Genomic DNA, 23,514 nt, shown 5'->3' with positions numbered 1-23,514 from the left:
TCCTTCCATAGCTGTAATAACACACTCCAGAATTCCCCAAGGCCTGTGTTGTTGTGCATGCCTGGACATGCAGTCAGTGCTAATTCACTGTAACCCTGCTGCGCTGGCTTTCCCAGACTGCATTGACACAAACACAGGCATTTGATCCAAAATGTGCACTTTCTGGTAGGATCTCAGCCCTGAGTATGCTCAGCATTGATAAGCCCGCAGTGACAGCAAAATCTCTGTGCATCTTTACAGCGTGGACACTGCCTACTCATGAAGGCCCTAACACTTAACTGAGCAATGAACTTTGAACAACTTGGTAAAGGAAGCAAAAAAATCAATTTCTGGGCTGAGACTGCAGCTGGGTGTCCCAGCCAAAGATAATTGCATTTCAAAAAATTACAAACCTCACATGAGGGTTTATAGTGGAAAAATACTGGCAGGCCATTGTCTGCAGCGCTGTATTCACAATGCTACAATTATAGTTTACCATAATGAGTGCAACTCTGGCCAGAAAGATGGCAGGAATGCAGTATTTTTCTATGGAATATTTCTTCCCTCATAGTTGTTTGGCTTGAAATCTGGAGTGCAAGTTGTAATATTGTTGGCATCCTTTTTCTCACATTTTCAATTTTGGAGCTGATTTATGCAATAGCCTTAGCTTGGTTCCTCCTTTTAGGTGTAACGATAAAAATAACTTCCTTTTTTCCATGCTTCAATAGTCATTCATGAAAGTAGACATGCAAACACCTCCTGTTGTCTGATAGTTAAAATCCTCCCCTTACACACACAGCAGCACACCCTTGGGCATTAACAACAAAAAATGAAGGTAGCTTTTTTCACTTTTTTCACATGAAGTCACCAGAGTTACTAGGTGATGTACCTGAAGTCTCCCTGAGATGTGTTTCTCCAGGTCTGGCTTGGCAGGAGATACATCCAACCCACAGTGCCTGATGAAAGCACCACAAGACCCCATACCCACCAGGGACTCCTTCACCACATAGCTATAAGGAGGCTTCTGGCACTTTGACACTGGAGGAACATGGAAAACTCTTTAGCAGAGACCAAAGATCTTCTGAATATTCACTACAGCACTGCTTGATACACCCTGGTGTATCTAAGTGTGGGATGAGCTTTGGAAAGAGAATGAAAATGTCTGAACTGTTAAAAATGTGACTTCTGATAGGTCTAGAAGATGAGCTGGTAATAGTTCCTGGAGGCTGCTGTGTAGTGGGTGGTCATCCTTCCTGGATATCCCAACTCTAATGATCTCTGAAAAGGAAATGGGGTCAGAATCTCACTGGGAAAGTACTGGAACAAGAACACTGCTGTGAGAATCCAAGCCTTTTCACCACTTTTTCTCAGTAATACTTATGTAAGCAATACTCACAATGTTCATGTGGTTAGCTACAGGCAGAAGGAATACTCATACAAATAAGGGCTGGGATTCATGCCTAGCAGTGTGTCTGATCTGGCACTCTCGTTCCTTCAGCTGCACTAAGCAATTTTCAGCTGAGGACCTTAGCCAAAATACATTGATATCCCAGTGGAAAATTTTATGATAGCTTAAAAAATCTTTCCTGGGACATGATTATTCATCAATTTCTGTGCAGACAAAGCAGAAGGATCCCCAGTGGAGAAGACAGCACCAGGAGGGCTATAGATTAAATCCCATTTCTAAGTGCTAATATTGTGTAGATTGTCCTAGAGCTGTATGTTTCAACAGGGAAACTGCTAGTGATCTAAATACTGGGTTTCACCGAGTTAAGAGGACTAGAGATACCACTTGCAAAAAACAAATATAAACTCTCCTACCAATCTCACATTTTATCTCACATGCCTCTGGACACTGCCCCACTGCCTTAGTTTTATAATTCCCAATCATATCCACTCTCTCCAAACTGAAGCCTATTCTACAGAGAGCTTCCCTCCCTTCCATTTGCTCCCTGAGAACGTGGCACATGGGTTTGAGCAGGATTTCACTTTCTTCTTCCATACATGAGCAAAGATCCCAGAGATCATCAGCTCTCCAAGGCTGCAATGACAGAGCAGAAATGTCAACAGTAAACAACATCTTTCCTCAGTTTTTGATGATTGATTATCATTACTTGGCACACAGTTCACTGGGTCCCAAAGCTGGGTCAAGGGAGGGACCGAGAATGAAGAAGCCAGCAATTGAAAGAACTCCAATTATTATGAAATCTCAGCTTGAACCACTGTCTGTGCACCCCATAAAAGCCAGGCTCTCACAGATCTCCTCCCTCCGAGAGGGAGGCTGCATTTACTTTCTTGATGTGAGAAAGACCTGAAGGATGTTTATGATTTGGATATGACTGCTTGTAAGATCATAAGACTGTTCATAGTGGACTTGACTGAAGCTCTTGCTCCTGTGTCAGACCATTGACTGCCAACAAGGAAAGTGCTCATGTACTGATGACCAGGAAGGAGTAAGTGCAAGATATGAACATACGAATTTTATCCTAAAACTTTCATATCTGCAGGCTATTTTTCAGCTCAGGGAAGGCACCTTGAGGTTTTAGGTGTGCCTTAGTGTGTCTGCTAGAATCTGAGGAGGGCAAGAGACTCTCAGGCCTTTGGCAAGCAACCTATTTTTTCTTGGTACATGAAGCTGAAAACAAGCCCGCTGCGTGAAGCACACAGTGGTGAGAGGCATCTGAGACCTGATTTCTATCATAGGACCACAAATACTGGAGCTGAGAATGCACACGTACACACCCACACTACATCCCTTCTTCCCAAGAAACTTTCATCTTCACAAGTTGTTTTCAATGAGCTAAAAACATCACACAGTGACAAACAAGCAACTTCAGATGACTCTGAAATCCCTTGGGGTTTCACTCTGACTTCCTGAACTGCTCCAAAATCTACATACTTGTTAAGAAAGATGAGAAATTCTGGCTAACTCGGAAGCACAGCACAGCCAGCATTCCTAATCTGGATTTATTTAAATGAAGGATTTCTGAGGTACTGAAGGAAAAAATCTCCATTTCCTCAAGAAATGCACTGCTGCGTTGATGAGAACCCAAGGTAGTTCGATCACTCACTCTTAACTCTTACTATTTCCCTTTGACCAGGCCTGATGGACAGAAACTGTTTTACATGTGCTCTGCCAAATCACTGCAGACCACAGTCACACTCACCCATTTATCCCCCTCAATCCTCCCAATACCACGTATACCTAGAACCTACTTTCACTAGAGTCCTCACCATAAAATCCTGTTGGATTCTGCCAGTCCATGTGGGCACAAACCCTATTTCTAGTGGTTGCCAGCTTCCAGAAGCAATTGGTTATTTAGACTTGGAATCTAGGAAGATTCCAGAGACCATTAAACAACCATAATCCTGAGCTGCTTTTCACTCAGTTTACCAAGACTTTTCTCAATGCTACTTCATAAGGCTCTCCCACAGGCAAATTTCAAAAGCAAAATCAGAGGGAATACGCAGCTTCAGGTTCTCTCACTCCTCACTGATTCTTGCACACGCTCTCTCATGCCTTCCACCAGGTCTTGTGGTCCCAGCTCCTCCTTTGTGCCTCAGCACTTGTGGGACCCTCCTGAGAACTGATTGTACAAACTAGTTCAGTAGAAAAACGTGTATTTCTGCCTGGTTAGACTTTCACTGGGCTATGGGGTTGACTCAGCCATTAGGACATGGGGAGAGAGAGCAATGAACATCAATTACTGAACAACATAAAGGACTGAAAAGGAAAACTGGAAATGAAAAAAAAAACCCTTCGAAGCAGCTGACCATTAAATTAGAGCAACATCTCCTCTGAAATCACTGCCCAATCGCTCTTTTCTCTGCCTGCTTCTTTCTTCAGGCTTCAGTTCATGTCATATATGTTTAGTTCATAGAAAGATTCTTATTTTTTGTGGGTGTTTATTATCATATATGTTTGGAAAGATTATTTCACAGTTATTATAATAAGCTTTTTACAATTAGACTGAATGACACCGACCCATGCCTTCCTACTAAATTTTCCAAGAAGTAACAGCTCAGGACTGAAAGGTAACGATCCATAGGAGCTGCCCAGTGAAGCTCTACATCAGTCCTCTCAGCCTTTTAAGACAGCCTTCAATTATTTTAACACTGCTGTTCTTCTCACTGCTTATATAAATGTGCATGTATGAAAGCTGACAGAATTTCTTTTTAATGGTCACCTTTTTGTATTCCAATATGACAACATAATTCTTTCCTATTCAACTACAGATTATTAAATCCGAAGCCTCTGAAATAGCATTTTTAAAACGAGATTTTCCTATTCTTCCCTTTCCATAGGCCCACTTGTTGAAAAGAACAATCTTTTGTGCAAAAATCTTCCAGAATTACAGCTGCAGAATTATAGCTGCTTCTTTTTCCTGATTCAGGATCTTTGTTTTTTTATAGTACTCAGGGAATCATCGAATGACTTGGGTTGGAAGGGACCTTAAAGATCCCCTAGTTCTTACCTCCAATTCAGTGTATTCAGTGGTAATATAGCAAAAACTGTAAACAGCCTATAGCAAGAGATGGGTCTTTCATGTGATTCTTTCTGCCAGCACCCTCCCTTCTAACAATGGGTAGCCTGAGCAAAAATGTTGAAGGAGAGGGTCCTGAGGTATTACATTTCAGCCCCTTAAAGTCTTGCTTTTTATAGAATGCTTGCAAATCAAGACAGAAGCTCAGCTGGAGTATATACATATGCTTGGATGTGAGTGCAGATGGACCTAAAAAAGAGATGCCCCTTTATCAATACAGATGCAATCTTTAGGGCAGTGGGCTGTATAATATCAAGAAGCTTCCTCTCAATATGTGACCTCTCTTAAGATCACATTTCCATGAAGATGGAAAAATGTTCCTGAAACTAAAGCTTGCCAAATATGAAAACTGTTTTTTCTAAACCAGAGAGACATTGAGGCTGTTGAGTGAAATAGTTATGTTTATAATGGACAAAACCATGTATTCTCTAAATTCATGCTTGTAATTGGCCCAGCTGTTGCAAATGGAACTTTCCAAAAACAAAGCAAACAAATCATGATATCAATCAAAACAACCAAAACAAGCTAAAATAAAACAGCTGGAAATAGACACCCGGCAGGGGAAATTTCAGCTCAGACTGGCAGTTAGGAACAATTGAAAATAAGTATAGAAAGTGCTGAGCAACATTTACACTAGCCTTGCTGCATGCTCTGTTATCCCTCACTGCTAGGGATGAGGGGTGTGATTTACCATGATACCAACATACTAATTTAATGAATTGTCCTCACACAAAAACCACTCCCAAGAGGCCATCTGTTCTGTAAAAACACAGCAACAGTTTCACAACAGACAGTAGTTTAAGTAATAGCTTAGGGAAAACAATACCAAATATTTTTCATAATTGAAAATAGAGAGGAACCCTACAAGCTGTGTATAATTATGAGAATTCAAATTTAACCCAGATTTCAGTGAGGAGTATCACTGAATTAGGAACTGCAACTGGGCATTATTCTATAGGTGCCAAAAGATGCTGTAGCTGTTTATCTTTTGGAATCACCTCCAGTAGGACTGCATGATTTTGCTCAGTTTAATCCAATGCTTATTTTGTTTATGTTGTGCTTTTCAAGAGCTGCAAGTCTCAGAATGTTTCATAAAGAAATCCAAGATTTCTGGACTTCAGATTAATGAACCCGATTTGGTTTGTATTTTGAAGCCGTCCTGCCCTCAAGTGTCCTATGCTTGTTTTCCAAAAGTTGCTATACCTTTCATCTTCCTTCCCACTGAATCTTGTGAGATAAGGAAAATGGTTCTATTTTCCACTGAGCAGGCAGACTTGGACTGCTCACGTGGAGTGGGTTTGTGCCACAATTAAATGCTAACAGAAAAAACAAATGGGACATTAGTAGTGGAAATTAAGTATGTTAAAACCCTAATGAGAGTACTGATAGACTTTCCAGCAAACTCTTTGGAGCGGAAAACTCCCAGACCTTTAGGCAAAGAAATCTAAAGGAAAAACAAGATTTTGGCAGGGATTTTCAAATGACCCTTACACAAGGCAGGTATCCAACTCACATTACATGGCATTGTGTTTCTCTCCCTGTGGCCACACTTATGTTCAGCTGGCTTGCAGGAACAATGGAAGCACGGGGAATGTCACAGCAGGCATCTCCAGCTACCACTGAGCTACATGTCCCATCCAATCAAGAATAGCTAATTTGAGAGAAAGCTAAAGTAGTATCAAGGATGAGAAAATATGGACAAAAATAGCCTGCAGTGGAATGGCTCCAACAAACAGTGCTGGAAGATGAGAAGGGTAAAATGCTAGAATAACTGCGTCAAGTGGTCTGATAAATCAGTTACGTGTGTAGCATCTGAGTCCTGAGGTCTGGGTCTGTTGGTTTCCCTGAACAAACAGCATGAGCATCCTGTCTGCATGTCTGCCAGAGCATTTTCATGCAGATATCCCTTGGTTCTGAAGACACAACACTGCTGGTTTGGGTAGTGTGGCTGGAAAGCTGCACAAAAGAAAAGGATCTGGGGGTATCCATCAATAGCCAGCTGAACATGAGCCAGAGGTGTGCCCAGGTAGCCAAGGATGCCAATGGCATCCTGGCTTCTATCAGAAATAATATTGCCAGCAGAAGCAGGCAGGTGATCATTCTTCTCTATTCAGACCTGGTGAGGCTGCACCTTGAGTAGTGTGTTCAGTTTTGGGAGCCTCACCACAAAAAGGACATGGAGGCCCTGGAGCGTGTCCAGAGAAGGGCAATAAAGCTGTGAGGGCTCTGGAACACAAGTCTTATGGGGAGCAACTGAGGGAACTGGGATTGTTTGGTCTGGAGAAGAGGAGGCTCGGGGGAAACCTTGTCACTTCCTACAACTAGATGAAAGGAGGTTGTGGCGAGGTGGGGGTTGGCCTCTTCTGTGTGACAGTGATATGATTAGACATAATGGCCTCAAGCTGAACCAGGAGAGGTTCAGGTTGGATATTAGGAAAAAATTCTTCTCAGAAAGAGTGGTGAGACACTGGCACAGGCTGCCTGAAGAGGTGGTGTTGTCACCATCCCTGGAGATGTTCAAGAACAGTGCAGATGTGACAGTGAAGGACCTGGTTAGTGGGCACGGTGGGGACGGATTGATGGTTGGACTAGGTGATCTTACAGCTCTTATCCATTATTAACGATTCCATGATCCAATGCAGAGAACAGAAATGCTTTGAGCAATGAATTGAGGGAGGGAGAGCCCAGCATGAGGGGCTGTGAGCAGAGCTGGGCCTGGCTCTTGGTCATGGTTTCAGGGTGGATGTGATGGGGTTTTCAGATTTAAAATCCTAAGTTAGACTACAGATCTTTCACACCGCCGTTGGAGCCCACGAAGACCAGCCGCCCCAAGGCTGCCCAAGGAGCTTCTCGAAGCAGCAGACAGCACTCCTCGAGCCGAGGGCTGCAGCTGCACAGCCTCGCGTGGACCCTGCTCTGCCTCCCCGCTTCTGCCAAGCGCCACAGAACGGCGCTCCTCCCTCACGGCGCCGTGATGGCAGCACAAACCCGCCGCTCTCCTCGCTCTTCGCCCGGAGGAGGACGGAAACCGCCCGCAAAGCCTTGAGAACGGACCGCTGGGAGGGCGGAGGGCGGAGGGCGGAGGGCGGGGCGGAGGGAGGTCGGAGGGCGCCGGGGCGGGACGGGGCGGTGCGTCGGAAAGAGGTACGGCGGGGGGCGAGCGGGTTCCGGGGGGAGCGCTGGGTTTGTGCTGTAGCCGCCTCCTTTCTGCTGGAGGGAGCGGCGCTGCCTGCCCTCAGCGGGAGCGGGGCCGGAGCTTGGGATGGGAGCGCCCTGCGCGGGGGCAGCCGCTGCTGGGCACGGCCCGCCGAGGCCGGGAACGGTGGCGGATCAGAGGGCAGCTCTGAGCCCGGCCCCTGACCCCATTTTCAGGGCTGATGTCGTAGCGCGGCCTCGTTTAGCCCTGTAGCTCCCGAGAGAACTGCAGCTGTGCAGGGATTGTTGTAAGTCCCTCCTTCTAGTATGAAAGGCTTGACGCCAGGCGATGGTGTGCTCTCATTCCTGCCGTCCCATCCGTGCTAGACGCACCTGCTCAGGGAAAAAGTACACGCTCAAAACTAAGAACGCACTTGATTTGGGAGAAAGAAGGGAAAAGCACAGCCTTCCTACAGAGAAGCACTGAAAACCTCCAATCCGTGCCGTGCTGCAGGGCTGTGCCATCACCAAGTATGACTAGGGTGAAGGAGCGCTGAGCCTTGCTCTGACCAGCCATAAGCACAGTGCAACAAACCCCGTGCTCAGCTAGCGCCCAGCTTGCTGCTTGCATATGTGTATTTTTGACTGGGAACAGCCTGATAGAAGTAAGGTATGCCTCTGTGCTGAGGAGTAAGGAAGGGCCCCAGCTGGTGAAAAGGTGATGTGACAGCCAGTAGATGCACCTTTGTCTTTTGAATGGCGTGATACAGTAATAAAGCACGACTTCCAAAGTGAGATGTTATTTAGAACACTTTAAACAATGTGGTTTTTTTACCCAAGTCTTCAGCTGCAGTATGTTTTTTTCCCCTGTAGTTGGGACCATGGCTGTTGACTGGATTGGGTTTGCGTATGCTGCTGTGTTGGCTGTTGGAGGCGTTATAGGATACACTCGTAAAGGTGAGTCCTGATATGTTGAGGTTGGGGAATCTCTTCCTTCTCTGCTATGTTTCTTGAAAAAGAAATGGTGAAAGGCGTGTAACTTGTGCTGTAGTGAACACGACTGCATCTTAAATCCAGCCTGTGCTGCTAGAAGATTTGCTTGGATCAGCTTATGCTTAAGTGGTCACTTCTTTCTATTTATTCAATTGATGGGTTTGTGCCATTTCATTTCCTTTAATTGTTCCTGTGTTAAGCACAATAGGTTATCTTCAATTAAAACATACATTCTGTAGAGGCATGTGGGATTGATTTGGGGATTTCAAATGCACACCAGGGAGAGTACTTTTTATTTACTTCTTCTGACCTGATGGTTAATTATGCCTGACATTTTTAACGCTGTTCATTTTCACTCTAACATAGGCAACCGGGTTTTAAATTGTCGTGTACTTTAAGGTACGTTTTACACATTTGAGTCATGTCGGTGGTACTTGCTGCAGATCAGCCCAGCTGGCAGCAGCCTTCCTGAGCTGAATGCAGCGCCCCGGCAGAGGTCGCAGCTGTGCCGAGCACAGCCGGAGCTCCCGGCTCACTGTCCCAGGGTGAATGTCCCAGCAGTGCAGCAGTCTTGTTCACCGTGGCATTATCCCTTATGATTCTTGGGATTCGGGATTACCAGTTCCCTGCGCAGTGTGTGCATGTTTGCTCCTAAATAAATGGCTTTATGTCTTTACTTTCTGAAAATCTTCCCCCTCTCCCCCCTCACCCCCCCGTCTGCTCTCACTAACTATCCCATTTGCTTGTTTTCTTCTGTCTTCAGTAGCTGGTCAGTCCTTGTGGAAAATGTGATTTATTTATTTTTATCAGTAATGATTTCTGTTTTCTTGCAGATTCTTGATTAAAAATGTTCAGTATAACAGAACTGGAATCTGTATGTCCTCTGGGGTTCTGGATTCTTCCTTTGTAATCATTTTGGAATCAGATTAATCCAGATATTGCCTGCTATGCTGATTCTGCACTTTTATCATATGGTACCAAGTCAAATGCCTATTCAGAAACCAAACATATTGCAGAAACTGTGGACCTCATGAACCAGTTGTGTAATAGCATTGAAAGGAAATGTCAAATTGATTTAAAAAAAACATGTTTTCATCCTCATTGCCATCTCGTTGTTTGGGGTTTTTTTTTGCTGTTGAATTTTTTTTAGATCTTTATTAAATGTAATGTCAGTGATAGCATGGCATCCAGTTTAGCCTTTATATGCATTGACCATAATGACTTTAGTGTCATTTTTCAGAGAATCCCAAGTGCTATAAGGTCCAGTAAAAATGAATAGATAGTCCAGAAAGGTTACAAAAATGCTTCTGAATGTATGCATGATATTAAAAATAGCCTAGTTCAGGTTTGTTCTTCAAAGATTATCTTCCCAAACTACAAATGTTAGTAGATCCTCATCCTCACCCTCTAGCTTAACAGACATTGCCAGTAATGCTATACAAAAGAATGACTAGGAGGAAAATTACAGAAATGCTGTCTCTGTTCACACAGGGTGAGTTAGCTGCACAGTGGCAGCTCAATTTTCAGAATATTCAAATAACACTGTGTAGAGAGAAAGCTATTGTGTAGACTGAGCATAAAGACATTGTGTTGAAAGATAACACTTGAATATTTTCTTGCAGGTAGTAAAATTTCTTTAGCTGCTGGTCTTACCTTTGGTTCCGTGGCTGGCTATGGAGCTTACTGTGTGACACGTGACCCAAGAAATGTGAAGATATCATTGTGTAAGTGTTTTACTGCACTTTAAAACAATAAAAAAAGACTTCACTGAAGTGCCTGTAAAAATCTCTCTTGTTTTAAGCATTGTGTCAATTCTTTGTTTTTTTCTTAGTTTTTTTTGAAATAGAATTTGACACTTCAGCTTAACTTGCAAAATTCAAGAGCTTACGCATGGAACTCTTGGCAAGATAAGGCGGCTCATTCACACAGCACCAACAGGTGTGTAACCACCTGGCAGTGCTGGGTAGTTACATAACAATGCACATGTTGTGAAATCCAGCTGAGAAACATGGAAAAGTACTGGAATGAAATCATAAGAGACAGATCAGAATGTGACTTGAGACTTAAAGGTGGTGTAAGATAAAGTCTTGCGTGATGTTGAGTGTCCTTAGTTCTCAATGAAACAAATGGTCAATGTGGTGATTTTCTTTACTGCCAAGAAAAGGTACAAACCATGCAGTAATTATCATCCTAGCAAGCTTCCATGAAACCCTCATGAAAGCAAGAACTACCATCTTTATGTAAGGGGTACATCATTCACCTCATGTAACTGATTTGCAGTAAGAGTTACTGGAAATTTCTGCCACTCATGATTTTAGTACTGATGGCTTAAGCTGTGGTTTCACACACATTTAACTTGCATGTAATCCAGATTGTGCTGGCACACAATCACTTTTTCTGACCTTAGTTAGAACTTATGGTGGAGCATTTTTGTTGGCTTTATGTTTGAAATCAACTGCAGCTGTAAAAATGTCTTCCATGTAATTAAAAAAAAAAAAAAAGTAACATTCACACCAACTGGGTTCTTTGGTAAAGGTAATCATAGTGTACCTCAGCTGTTCCTATGTGGCCTAAAATTGGATATTCAGGTTTTGCAGCCATGAACTTACTGAGATTACTGACATCTTTTTTGTACTGAAGACACAGCCATGAGAGTATGTAAATTTGTAGTCATTCAGTGTGAGATGCTGTTAAGCACATCCAACATTGTACTTTTATGGGTCAATGAAATCATGAATTTGGATACAGAACTTGTGAAAGAGAAAGATTAGAACTTACTAAATGTTGATTGTTTTCCAATTCCCTTGTTTTGGAAGGACTGGTGTATGATTTCCACTAATGTAGATGTCAGATGTAATAATCCAGGCTCTCTAATAAATGTCTATGGATTTTGTAGAAGATCAGAATGCTTTCATTTATGCTTAGTTTTCTGAAGTACCTGGAGCAACTAGAGCATAAGTGTGAGAGGGAGCCTAAATGCATGGAAGAGGGTGACCCTTCTGAGCATAGAAACTAGTGGGGTAAATTAGAATGTAATGAGAGACAAGTGCCCCAAACCTTTACAAAGGGTAAGGAAGAAAAATCTCCTCCATAACTGTGGTTATCTGCAGTATCTGTCACTTACTCAGGAGCCTCTTACAATAGCGTAGGTAATGATTCAGTACAAGTCCTTGTTTAAGGTAACTCGTCCTATGTGCCAAGTGTATGTGGCGTACAGATACCAGAACCAAATTTCCCTAGTAGTTTTATAAATTATTTTTTCAAGCATTTATCCACTGTTGCTGATTTGAAAATGCTTGGGAAAAAAAAAAAAATTATTAAAAAAAAAAAAAAAAAAGGAAAGGAGAGTCTACTGACCCTGAAGTGAGCTCCTGTGTTTTCTAGATTGCTTACTGATTGAAATAGGTGTAGAAATTCATGCTTAAGTTTGTTAGTGAGAATGCAACTCAATGCATTTGCTGTATTGAGTTGCTTTATGAGTTATATCTTTATGGTTTACTGAGCTGAATTTGGCTTTATTTATTGATTATTTTTTTAAGTGATTAAAAGTGAAATGCTGAATATTCAATGCTTTTGAAAATCAGGTCTAAAAGATGAACGTCTTAAAAACTCCTTGGCACATTTGAAAAGTCGAATACTGGTAATGCAGGGAGCTCACAAACTAAACCAGGCATGTTTTGTAGCTTCTAATTAATTGTGAATATACTTGGGGCCCTTGGCAAGACCATGCTGTGGAATAGTCTGCTCTTCAGACATTCCAGAGAGGATCATAACTATGGGACCAGAAAATAAGAGCAAGGGAGAGTGAAGCAAGCTGTCTTTATTTGTTTTTAACTGCCAGAACTTGTCACATAATGTTGGAATGAGTTTAAAACTCATTTTTGACAACTGCGAGCGCAGCACTGCCCACAGAAGGTGGCGGAGTTTAAAGAGAGTTTGCTGGGTGGTTTATCTGCACCGTGAGAATGGAAGAGCTGCCAGCCTGATAAAACCCAGCTGTCAGCCCTGCCTCTGCCCTTTTCAAGGAAGCATTTCAGGTGTCAGTTTTTTAACTCAGATTTAGCTATCTTTGCAGTTTTACATTTTCTTAATCTCCTTAGCAGTCATTAGCCTGACTTGGAATCTCCAGGTCTGGTTGACCGGTCTGTTGCTACCTCTGTTTTCAGGTAAAAGGTCCAGGAAGAAGATGCAATTCCTTTCATGATGTTTGCCCTTTGGGGCTGCCCACCTGGTTTGCAAGCCTTGCTGCAAATCAAAAGTACTTACGACCACAGTGCAGGAGATGTTAAGCCATATCCTAGAGCAGAAATAAAGGAAAACTTTCAAATCTAGTTTTTAAGGCTTAGCAAATACAGATCCAGCACTCTAAAAGGAAAATAAAAAAAAAAAAAAAAAAAAAATCACAACAGTTTGTGTGTTCTAACTCCATGAATTGCTAGTAAGAAAAACAGTTGCAGTGTTGGGTTATGACACGTTGTATTTGTAACTCAGATAGATGTTACTGTTAACGAAGAGGATTCTTCCAACTTCATTAGTAGCCCTATGAATGCCGGTACACAGGAATACAAATTCATCACCTGACAAACTTGCTTTGCATCCACAGAGAAGGATTTAGTGTTCTGCTGCATTCATCTGCAGCTGAAGGGAATCCTGGTAATGAATTTTGGGAAAGCAAGAATGTTTTTACAGATCTCTCTCTATGATCTCACATTTTACTGAACTATGTTTCATAGCAAACCACGTCCGTGACCTTTGTTTACTCTCCATATTCCTGAATAGTCCTCTCTGAAAGAGATAACAAATGCACTGAATTGTTTTTTTTACAGTTTCAGCCTTTCTTTTGACCATTATAATGGGAATGAGGTTCAAGAGGACCAAGAAACTGATGCCAGCCGGACTTGTAGCATGCCTGAGGTAAACATATATTGAGGATCTCAATGTAAAGATTTCACTGATTGTCAAATAGTTGCTACTCAGTATCTGATTCAAGCTAGTATCAGTGGAGGTTACTACCACCTAGCAGCTGCGTGGTTTAACTGAAATTAGTTTGGTCCTGTTTCCATTGTCCTGCTTTTTGTCTTACTAGGCAGATACATAAACTGAGGACAGCGTTTCTCAGCAAAGAAAGCAGATATCTACAGTTAAACATTAATGCATGTTGATAAGGCTTTTGGAAGAACCTGAGGAAAGCTTCAGTGCTTCCATACAGATATGCATAAAGCCAGTCATCTAACTTCACACAACAGTCATCTTACACACACACACACACACACACACACGGTTGCTAAAAGTTATAAATCGGGACTGAAACTGCAAAATGTTATTTTCTGTTGTGTCAACAACAGAACAGTATGCTTAGACAGACTTTCAGTGGTCAGTGATGTTATAGGTTGAAACGCTTTGGAAGATTGCTTACTAGAGATTCTGGTGTCGGGTATTTATGAATGTGCTGTTGTTTAATGATGATTTTCACTGTTTATGCACAATTGTATTTATGGACTTTTTTCTGTTTTCTTTTCTACAGCCTTTTGATGATTTTGAGGCTTGTTTTCATGCTTCTGTAGGAGAATGTAGCAACTTGAGAACTGAAGTATGACGGCCATGCCCACCTCACAGACAGGCAGGCTCTCCATACTTGAAAGACAAATTGGAACACAAGTCTTATTTTGCTTTTATCTTTTCAGTATAAGATCAGTATCTGTACCCTAATTACTGGCACTTGCCAGCTGGTGTTTTGCAAGCTATTTATAAAAGCTAAAACAGTGGTTTGTTAATGATACATTTTCATCTGCTTAAACAATCTGCTAACTCGAGGGACCTTTACCTCTAAATTTGATAGCTTTCAGAGGTGCTGAGCACACCAGGAAACTGCATTAGCATTGCACTGTATCTCAGAGATGTATTATTTTGAAGCATAATTTTTTAGCTTCTGTAATTAAGTAATCAATTCTAACCATATTGTTAGTCACTAATGAATAAAGGCATGTGCCTGTACTGTCTTATACAAAAACCTGTCTTCCTTTTCAATAAGTTTATCTTCTTCCACTGTTTCTAAATATCAAACCTACTATCAGTGTTGAAATAAAACTTAAAATGTTTGAAGCTTCTCTCAGCTTTTTTATGCAGAGTGAAGTGTCACTTTGTCAGGGGAGGTTGGATGAGCTGCTCTGTACTCATTACTGATTTAAAACACACACCGTACCATGTACAACTATTCTGGCACTAAGGGATGTGGTTTAGTGTCCCTTATATCGTGAATATACATATGTATACATAACATCCATAAATAAATATTACAGTATCATAAAGGCAACCTATTTCTGAGTGTGTATGTCTGCTCTTAATGCTACACCAATCCATTAGCAGAATACCACCTCGAGTCTTTAGCTAGCAAATGCTTGTACCAGTCACCACCAGGTGTCACCAGGCTTATGTGCAGATGAGCTGATATTCTGTGGATTTCAGTGTAGGACTCTGATAAGTAGAACGACAGCTGGACATGCAGGATGTGGTTCTTTCTATCCTGAATTAGACTAGTCAGGGGAATTGGACAGCCGTGTACCATAATAACAAGCTTAGATGACCAATGCTGTAGAGGAGATGAATCCTGCTTCTGTAGAGTGAGCTCTACAGAGAAGTTTAGGCAACCTAGTGCTGAAATGTGGATGCTTGCTATCATCACTTGCTTGCTAGCTCATATGCTAAATGCAATGGGATTTTGCATTGTTCAGTACTCCAGAGTTGAGCCATCTTTGCATTCTCAGAACTTCCCCATGGGCACAAGGACAGGCGTCAAAGCCCAACTCTAACCCAAAAGCTTTTGTCTAAACAGCTGTGCAGCCCAAGCAAGTAATGTTCTTAGCAAGTCTACTGTATCCCTTGGGGACTGAGCACGCACTTACAGAATGCAAAGCTGATGCCCTGTGTTAGTGTCTGCAATGGTTTGACCACCGTTCCATTTGGAACAGAGGCGTAGCAACACAAAACTTGTTAAGTACTATGATAGGCAAACTGCCCTTCCAGTTCAAACTGCTGCTTCCAGCCAGCCAACTAATGTTAATTTTAAGAAGTGAAGAACTAATATGAGCAGTGTGTGGGTGATTGGGGTGTTCCAAATGTGTAACTCTGAAGTACCTTATTGGCCCACACAAATCAGAAAAGGAGTTGCTGGTCAGCAATTCTGTCTATAAACTGGTTAACAGGTTTCTCTCCCTCATCTGTTTGACTCTTACTGAGAAAAACAGCTAACTGGAAAGACAAAAAGAGTTTATGTCTGTATTTCTGAAGTGGACAGTGACGATTCTCATCAAATGAGGGTAAAGAATCTGAAACAGGCTTTATCTCAACAAGTCCTTAAAGCATCTGCAAAGTCTTTTACTGAAAAGGTAAGCAGCCAGTGCAGTTTCTTTAGAGCTGCTTGAGAAGTAACAGGGGAAGTAAAAGAGTCAAGTGGCATTCTCCTCACTGCAGCAGTCCAGCCATGCAAGAATAGGAGCAAGGAATGAGTAGCAGCAGACTAATTAGACACATGTACTTTGATCTTTCAGCGATCAAAATCTAAGAGATTCATGTAAGGATTAAAATAGTTTCTTTCTTTCAGCCATAAAGTTACAGAGATCGTGAGAATTTTTTTATTTTTTATTTTTAATACAGACAGCAAATAAATGCACAGGGATACATCGAGTTTTGACCGGGTAAAGTAAAAAATGAATTATCAAATGTTATGGAGTGGCTCTTCTGGGCTGCAACTAATAAAAAGGGAGGGAAGAGGCTTTGTTGCAGTGCTTTGGAAACTACAGCTGAAGCACTTCACCAGGCATGTACTGCAATTAATGGCTAACCAAACAGCAAACAGCAGTATATTTTATTTTGTGTAACTGATGGTAGCAAGAACTCTTGGTAATAAAACACTGCCTTCTGTAATCAGCAGGTCCAACAGCCTTTTACTCTAATCTAAATTGTCTTCCATCTCAAAGAGTATAGGGCACAAACCACAGAATAGATCTACGCAGTTTACACTTCAGAGGCACAGCTTAGGTAATTGACTACAGGCCCGTTATCTGTAGCAGCCACGTGACTAGAAATTGAATATTTTCCTCACATTAGCAACTGACTTCTCATCTAATGGTGGCTTCCTCTGGCTGCCAGGCTGCAAGAATTTTTTGATTGTTGGGATATTGCTCATTCTTCCTTTAAAAGCCTGTAAGAAAAGAAGTAAGAAAGCCAGTGAAAGCAAGGAAATTATAATCCCATCCTTTTTAGCTTAAAAATCAGATGACTTGGATTTTTTATTCTCATACATACATATTAAGCAGAGAATATTAGTAGCTACTCAGAGCCAGCTCAGCACTCAGTATTTTCCATGAAAAATGTATGCATATATATTTGCAAACACGTCTCACAACATATTGGTCTTTTTGGAAAATTCAGGTGTGAATAGGTGTGAATATTCTAATCACAAATGGTGCCATAGAGTTTCCTTGGTTTTCCAGATGTGGATGGGAGAATTTAATATTAAAGAGTAAAAATTCATCTGCAAAAGGAGAAATCAAAAAAAAAAAAAAAAAAAAGGAAAAAACACAACCTGAATCCACATACTACAGATGTATTTGGGCTAAAAAGAATCTAGGGCAGGAGCACCTCAGTGCAAAACACCACACAAGACAAGAAAGAAGAAACATTTTTGTATGCAGTTTCTTCAAAATGTAATTTTGCTAGCAAAAGTAAGCTAGGAACTTCAGCCACAGCAAGCCATAACCTCCTGTCCTGATGCCCAAAGCTGTTTGAAGACATGTTAGTGGCAGTGACAGGACCAAATTGGTAGAGTCAGAAAGTGAATTCCTGCCAGCTGAAAGCAACTGGGAGCAGCAGAGCTGAAGGAAAGTGACTGTGGGGGTGTTCAGCTTGTTTTAGTCAACAGAAGATCAGAGAGCTGCCAGCAACTCAGTACAATGGTTCAAAAAACTTAAACATCAATGAGCTTTTAAAGCTGGGCAGTGAAATGTGTATGTTACATTCCACGCTGAGATCAGATGATCACTAACCTGTAGCAGAGGGAATGCAGACAGTATATCAGCCTTAAGTTCTTCTGTCATTAAAATGGCTTCCAGCAGGTGGATGTCTGCCCAGCTTAGCTTGTTGCCAACAAGATAATCCTGACCATGGTCTTTTAAGGCCTACAAAATAAGAACAAATAAAGAAGTCATACAGTATGCAATGATTTTACCTAGATGTAACAGACAGATTTCTACTGAGATAAATAGCAAAAGAAATCCATACAAGAACCCATACAGATGATTCCTGTTACAATCCCACCTGCCAGTATTAGCCTAAGAAAGGCAGCGACTTCTGGGACAGACAAATACCTGGTACCTTGTTGCAGCTATTTCATACACTGCCAAAACAAGCTGCACCAAAACCTGACTGCTGAAGCCAGGGAAACTCTCAAACAGAGCATCAGACCAGACACCCTGCAGTGCTTTTGAATTACCATTTGCTGCTGATTGTTCAAAGTGACCATATCTAGGAGATTTTACTGTCAGGACTGCACAAGGCATGGACTGCAGATCCTGCCAAGCTGAATCAATGGACCACTTAAGCGGCCAGTACAGAAGGAAAGTTATTAATTCTTTTGACAAAATTAGCTGGGCTAAAAGTCATGCAAAGTTTAGTTCTGTCTAATGTAAGTTAATAAGGATTATTTTAAAGACTTTTTCCCAGTAAACATTCACATTAAAACTTGTAATAGTTGCCTACAACACCATAGACAGTACAGAAGTTGCATTTTTCTGGATTCCAGAAAGTTGCATAAAGATATCCTCCAAAATATTCTGATTCCCCAGAGCTAGCTTGTAGGAGCAGATCCCATGATGATTTTTTTTCTTGAAAACTCCTTCTCTCTCTGACCTCTTCCTTAACCTCTCTCTGTGCTCCTCCTGGGGAACCAGGAATTTGAGCCAAGCACGGCTGTGTAGCCTTGGCACAGACATGGAGAAACTGCTACGCTGGGAGAAAGCACTGCGAGAAAGTCTGCACAGCACAGCCATGCAGGGCACAAACAGCAGCAGGAGGTGAGGATCATTGCTAGCTCTAATTCAGGAAGAAAAAATGTTAATAGACACAAAAATAAAAGAACCTAAAGAGAAAAACAAAATAAATAGCAAGTTGGTAGGAAATGGCAACATAGTGACACGAAGGCTTTGTTCCTGGGAGCAACAGAGAACAACCCTTCCTCTCCTTGCCAAATCTTGCCTAGCAAAGACAGGCTTTTTGTTTGCTTTGAGTGCAGTTAGCTTACTAACGCTGTAGCTCAGGGCTCCTTAGGGGCCACCTCGTTAGTGCCTGGTAGCCAGCAGATAATTGCTTTCCTGCTTTTAAGCTAGATACATTCTGTTTGTGCACATCTCTCTGTGTACATCTAAGGGTGCCCAAATAAAGCAATTCAGAAAAGGACAGTAATGATCTCTAGGTGACTTCCATTAAAGCACTGGATTCAAGAAAAATCACAAAATTAGGTCCCTAATTATAACAAGTGGTTGGATTTAACTGTAAACATCAAGGGTCTGTATACTTTTAAGCACGGGTATTTAAATGGGGCATTTGTGCAAAACAATGGGAGCTACCAGCCACTAAGCTACGTGCAAAAAGTGAAAGTCCACTGCTTGCAAACAACGAGGAGAATTTGCCCTTTGAGTAGTCTTTAAGACAGCAAAGGTGCTCAGTACTGAGATGAGCCCCGTATTACTTTGCAGCTTTCTTTTCCCATTGCTGAATGCTGGTTCCATCATACAGTCCCAGAGCTGTACCACCACCTGCCTTCAAGCTATGAGTGTGGGGCTGGGGCAGGAGGGCTGCACCCTGCTTGGCTGCCTTTGTGGACTCCTGATGTTTCACCCTTTACCTTTTCATAAACAGGAAAGTATCTGGTTGTAGCTCGTTCAGTGATTAAGGCAATATTCTTTTCTTTCACATCGGCTGCTTGAAAAGGGAGAACCATGATCATTCCCATCAGGTCTGTTGTTCCCTCCACATACATATCAATCCTGAAAGAAAAGGTTTAAACTCCCATTTTGATTATTTTCCTGAAATAGAGTACTTAAGAGATCACTGAGTAGGATGCTTGTTAATGAATACAGCCTAACCACTGGTTCACTTTTTTGTTCTTCCACTTTGATTCCAGCTCAGGTTTTTTGTTTTCCCAAACATCTTCAGAAGCAGGCTCACGGTGTATGCAACAAGCAGAGTATAAACAGAGTCAAACCGATGCTCACATTGTTTTCACAGAATCACAGGGGGTTGGAAGGGACCTCTAGAGATCGAGTCCAACCCCTAAGCCCCCAGTTTTCCACTGATACCCTACTCATCTATTCTTTTTATGAGAAAAAAATCACATGTGCAAGCTACTATGGAAAATATAACAGTTTTGATGTCAAATCATAAAAGGATCCAGGCAAAAAATGGCTGCCAACTGAATAGAATCATAGAATAGCATGGGTTGGGAAGGACCTTAAAGCCCATCCAGTTCCAACACCCCTTCTGCAAGCAGGGTTGCCACACACTTGAACAGATCCAGGGATGGAGCATCCACAGATTCTCTGGGCAACCTGTTCCAGTACCTCAGCACTCTCACTGTGAACAATTTCTTCTTCATATCTAACTTAATCTAGCTTTATTTATTTTAAAGTCATTTCCCCTTGACCTGTCACTACACTCTCTGATAAAGAGTCCGGCATCTTTTCTGTAGTCCCCCTTTAAGCACAAAAAATAAACAGCCTTAGGCATTAGAACTGTATTACTGCACTGCAGTTACCCAGCAACACAATGTAATTCCACTCTGGTAGTTCAGATAAGCCTGAATGTGGCCAGAAAATTCTAATGATATTGATATCTAACACCGTGAATCTCTTAGTGTCAAAGTCTGTTCAAGCTGCCTTTGGATCCGAGGGGACAAAGCACAAGTACATTACGTGCGGCTTTGCACACAGTCATCTCAGAGCAATATTCTTCTCACATACACTAAAAACACTGAAAAAGTATAAGGACAGTATGTACTGCTACTGTACCAGGCTCTCTCCTTCAGGTCTTTCCCATGGAGATTGTATTTCCCTGCTATGTAGTTGAGGATGGCTCTGGTCTGCACCATCTTCATCCCATCGATTTCCACCATGGGCACTTGCTGGAACAGCAGGGATCCATCTGGGGAAGAAAAAAAAGCAAACTATTCAAGCAGTGTAGTACCACTGATTCTAAGGAACAGACTTCATAACATGTCATGATATTTCTAATGCTGAGTGATCTAAAGCTTTAACAAGGCAACCCGTTCTCTCAAATCTCTTTACAAGTCACATTGTATCCAAGATCTTACAGAAATCTCATCTCTCACTGATAAAAGTCAGAAGCACTCCTTTTGTTCTGTTGATGTGAACTTACTAGTCTGCAGACTCACCATTGCGTAATTTTTCTAGGTCTTCTTTTTTTTCTATAAATTCTTCCTCAAACTGAAAAGTAAAGACAGAAAACAACACTGTGACACTCCAAAGTTAATGGGAAAACAGAAAGGAGTCTGGAAGCCAGACTCCACTTCTCCCTACTATTTCTCATACTTCTCATCACTGTGTTGGCAAATAACCCTGCGCTACACCATCCCAACCCATCAGTAAATGCACAGTGCTATCCCTTTAAAAAATCTTCTTCCATCATAAAGCTCTGCTCACTTGCATGCACAATTCACAGATAATGAATCATTCACTGAAAAGCAGCTCACACCATGTGAAATATTTAGAAGTTTTTAATACGTTATGCCTGTTCCTGTTACACATTTTATGCCTCTCTTTTTCTTATAGATGTAACTGAGTCATAGAATATTGTGAACTAGAATGGATCTACAAGGATCACTGAGCCCAACTCCAGGGGGCTCTGGATTTTTTATTTTTGTCTGTTTTCTAAATGAAGAAGACATCTGAATGAGAGCACTTGTGCTCTGCAGCTCCTTTGTCAGCAATACTCAAATTGAATGTGCACCACTAAAAAAGCCTTTTCTTTCCAGTGCAACACAGTGCCTAAGAAAATAGTTTCAAAGCATTGCATTCAAGCAAAGAGTGAACAGAAATTAAGATGCCAGCTTTCACCTGGTGTGAATCTAGATAGCTCCCCGCTGGCTTCAGTGCAGCTTTGCTGATTAATCTTTGTCAGGTCCTGACCAATGAACAAAAACCACGTTTTTTGCAGATTGTGTTCTGAAGTTTCACATTTAAGATACAGGAAATTCAGACTGTTCTGGTCTGTAGCAAAAATTTAAGATCTCCACAACATGTATGTTTCAAAAATGAACAAATTAATGATTCTTTTTGCATATTAAAAGAATATCTTAAATAAAATACAAGAGAGTGTGTTACTGCATGTAAGCATTCTGCAGCACAACAGGTGATATTGTACCTATCTCTAAATATAGAAGTACTTGGAAAACCTTTCCGAAACCAAATCCTTATTTCAAACAGAAATTAATCTTATCACTTTATAAAATAAGAAAAAAAATACGGTACGAACTTCAACCCCAGCTGCTGCTAACAGCCACCGGATTGACTCCATCTTCCCTCTCCCTCTGGTATAGTGAAGCTTAGGTTTCCCTGCCATGATTTCAGAGCTCTTCTTTCCTAAGAAATTCAAGGAGATATCTTAAAGAAAGCTTTAAAAAAACAAAGAACAAAAAAGAAACACATAAAATGTTCTGTTCCAAACTATTAAATACATCTGGATGAACATTAAAGTAAAAGGACAATCAAGACCTAAGTACTGGGGTTTGACACAACCACAGCTCCTGGGGATTTAGTGGGGAGAAAAAATTGAGAACATGAATCAGTTCAACACAGAATTATTACCAAATTAAGTAATGCAATCTTTGCAGTGGGTGTTGGGTTTTGTGACAGCATTTAAGTCATACCACACTAGAAAACCTACTACATGAAACTGACCACTTTGTAACAATTGCAAGCCCAAGACACCAGCATTATTTTTAGCTCTCTCGTTATGAAGTTTGTTCTGAGCACTAGCTGAACCACATCATACATTATACAGCATAAGAACTGACTTCAAGATCCATTCCAATTTTATGAACAATTAAACTGTAACAGGTATGCAAATCTTATTGACTCTGAGAACACAAAGATTCATGCCAAACAAATGCAATCATGATCACCTCACCACTGGATCGATAAGGCCTGGACAATGCTCCTAGCATCAGCGACTGAAGTCAGACCACCAGATAACAGCCCAGGGATTGAACTTGGTCCTTTCAAAGTTTCACTACCACCAGGTGCAGTCACGTACCATGTTACAGACCTGGCAGCTGAAGTAAGCTTTACTGCTGCTGGAAACAAAGTTAACACTGGACTCTTCTCACTAATGAGTCCCAAAAGTCCCAACAGATTTAGTAAGAGAACAAACTCACAAACTGATAGCAGTGTTTCATCATCTGATAGAGTGTTTCATCATCAAGCCAAGGTTTTATCTGTTTTCTATGGGCACGTTTTATTTACTCTTGCATAGGCTTTACAGCATTCAATTAAGCCACAAAATGCACCTTTGGCCATAATCTCAAAGGCGCCAGTGAAAATGCAGAAATGAACAGCATAACAGTGAGAGTAGAAACTGCACATCCAAGCTTCTCCACTGAAGTTCTTTATGATGGCACTATCTTCAACATGCTCTATTAAGCAGCAGCCATTGCTTTGCAGGAGAACCATAGTGCTCCAGCCCAAACTACAGGTCTTCCAAACCTCTGCTCAGCTGACACCTAGCCTTTTATTGTTTGTATTTCCAAATACCTCAGTCTCTTCCACCAAAGTTCTAATAAATATGCATTTGA

At 41.5% G+C, this 23,514-nt stretch overlaps 2 protein-coding genes across 2 annotated transcripts; one reads left to right on the top strand and one right to left on the bottom strand.

Moving 5' to 3' along the window:
- Positions 1-8,521: 8,521 nt before the first annotated feature.
- Positions 8,522-14,215, top strand: TMEM14A (transmembrane protein 14A; the record flags this gene model as incomplete). Its single annotated transcript, XM_079549984.1, has 4 exons — positions 8,522-8,615; positions 10,274-10,375; positions 13,478-13,565; positions 14,176-14,215. The coding sequence occupies exons 1-4, from the start codon at positions 8,540-8,542 to the stop codon at positions 14,213-14,215; spliced, it is 306 nt and encodes a 101-aa protein (XP_079406110.1). The 5' UTR covers positions 8,522-8,539.
- Positions 14,216-16,728: 2,513 nt separating this feature from the next.
- LOC306944227 (glutathione S-transferase) lies at positions 16,729-22,286 on the bottom strand (the record flags this gene model as incomplete). The annotated part of the gene is made up of 6 exons (XM_079532706.1): positions 22,197-22,286; positions 21,097-21,148; positions 20,714-20,846; positions 19,552-19,693; positions 17,696-17,827; positions 16,729-16,851 (listed from the first exon to the last, which is right to left on the bottom strand). The coding sequence occupies exons 1-6, from the start codon at positions 22,281-22,283 to the stop codon at positions 16,729-16,731; spliced, it is 669 nt and encodes a 222-aa protein (XP_079388832.1). The 5' UTR covers positions 22,284-22,286.
- Positions 22,287-23,514: the final 1,228 nt, after the last annotated feature.

Source organism: Tetrao urogallus, assembly GCF_951394365.1.
Source record: "Tetrao urogallus genome assembly, chromosome: 2".
Taxonomy (NCBI): domain Eukaryota; kingdom Metazoa; phylum Chordata; class Aves; order Galliformes; family Phasianidae; genus Tetrao; species Tetrao urogallus.
Note: the sequence above shows the minus strand (reverse complement) of the source record. Positions and strands in the feature narration are given on the sequence as shown.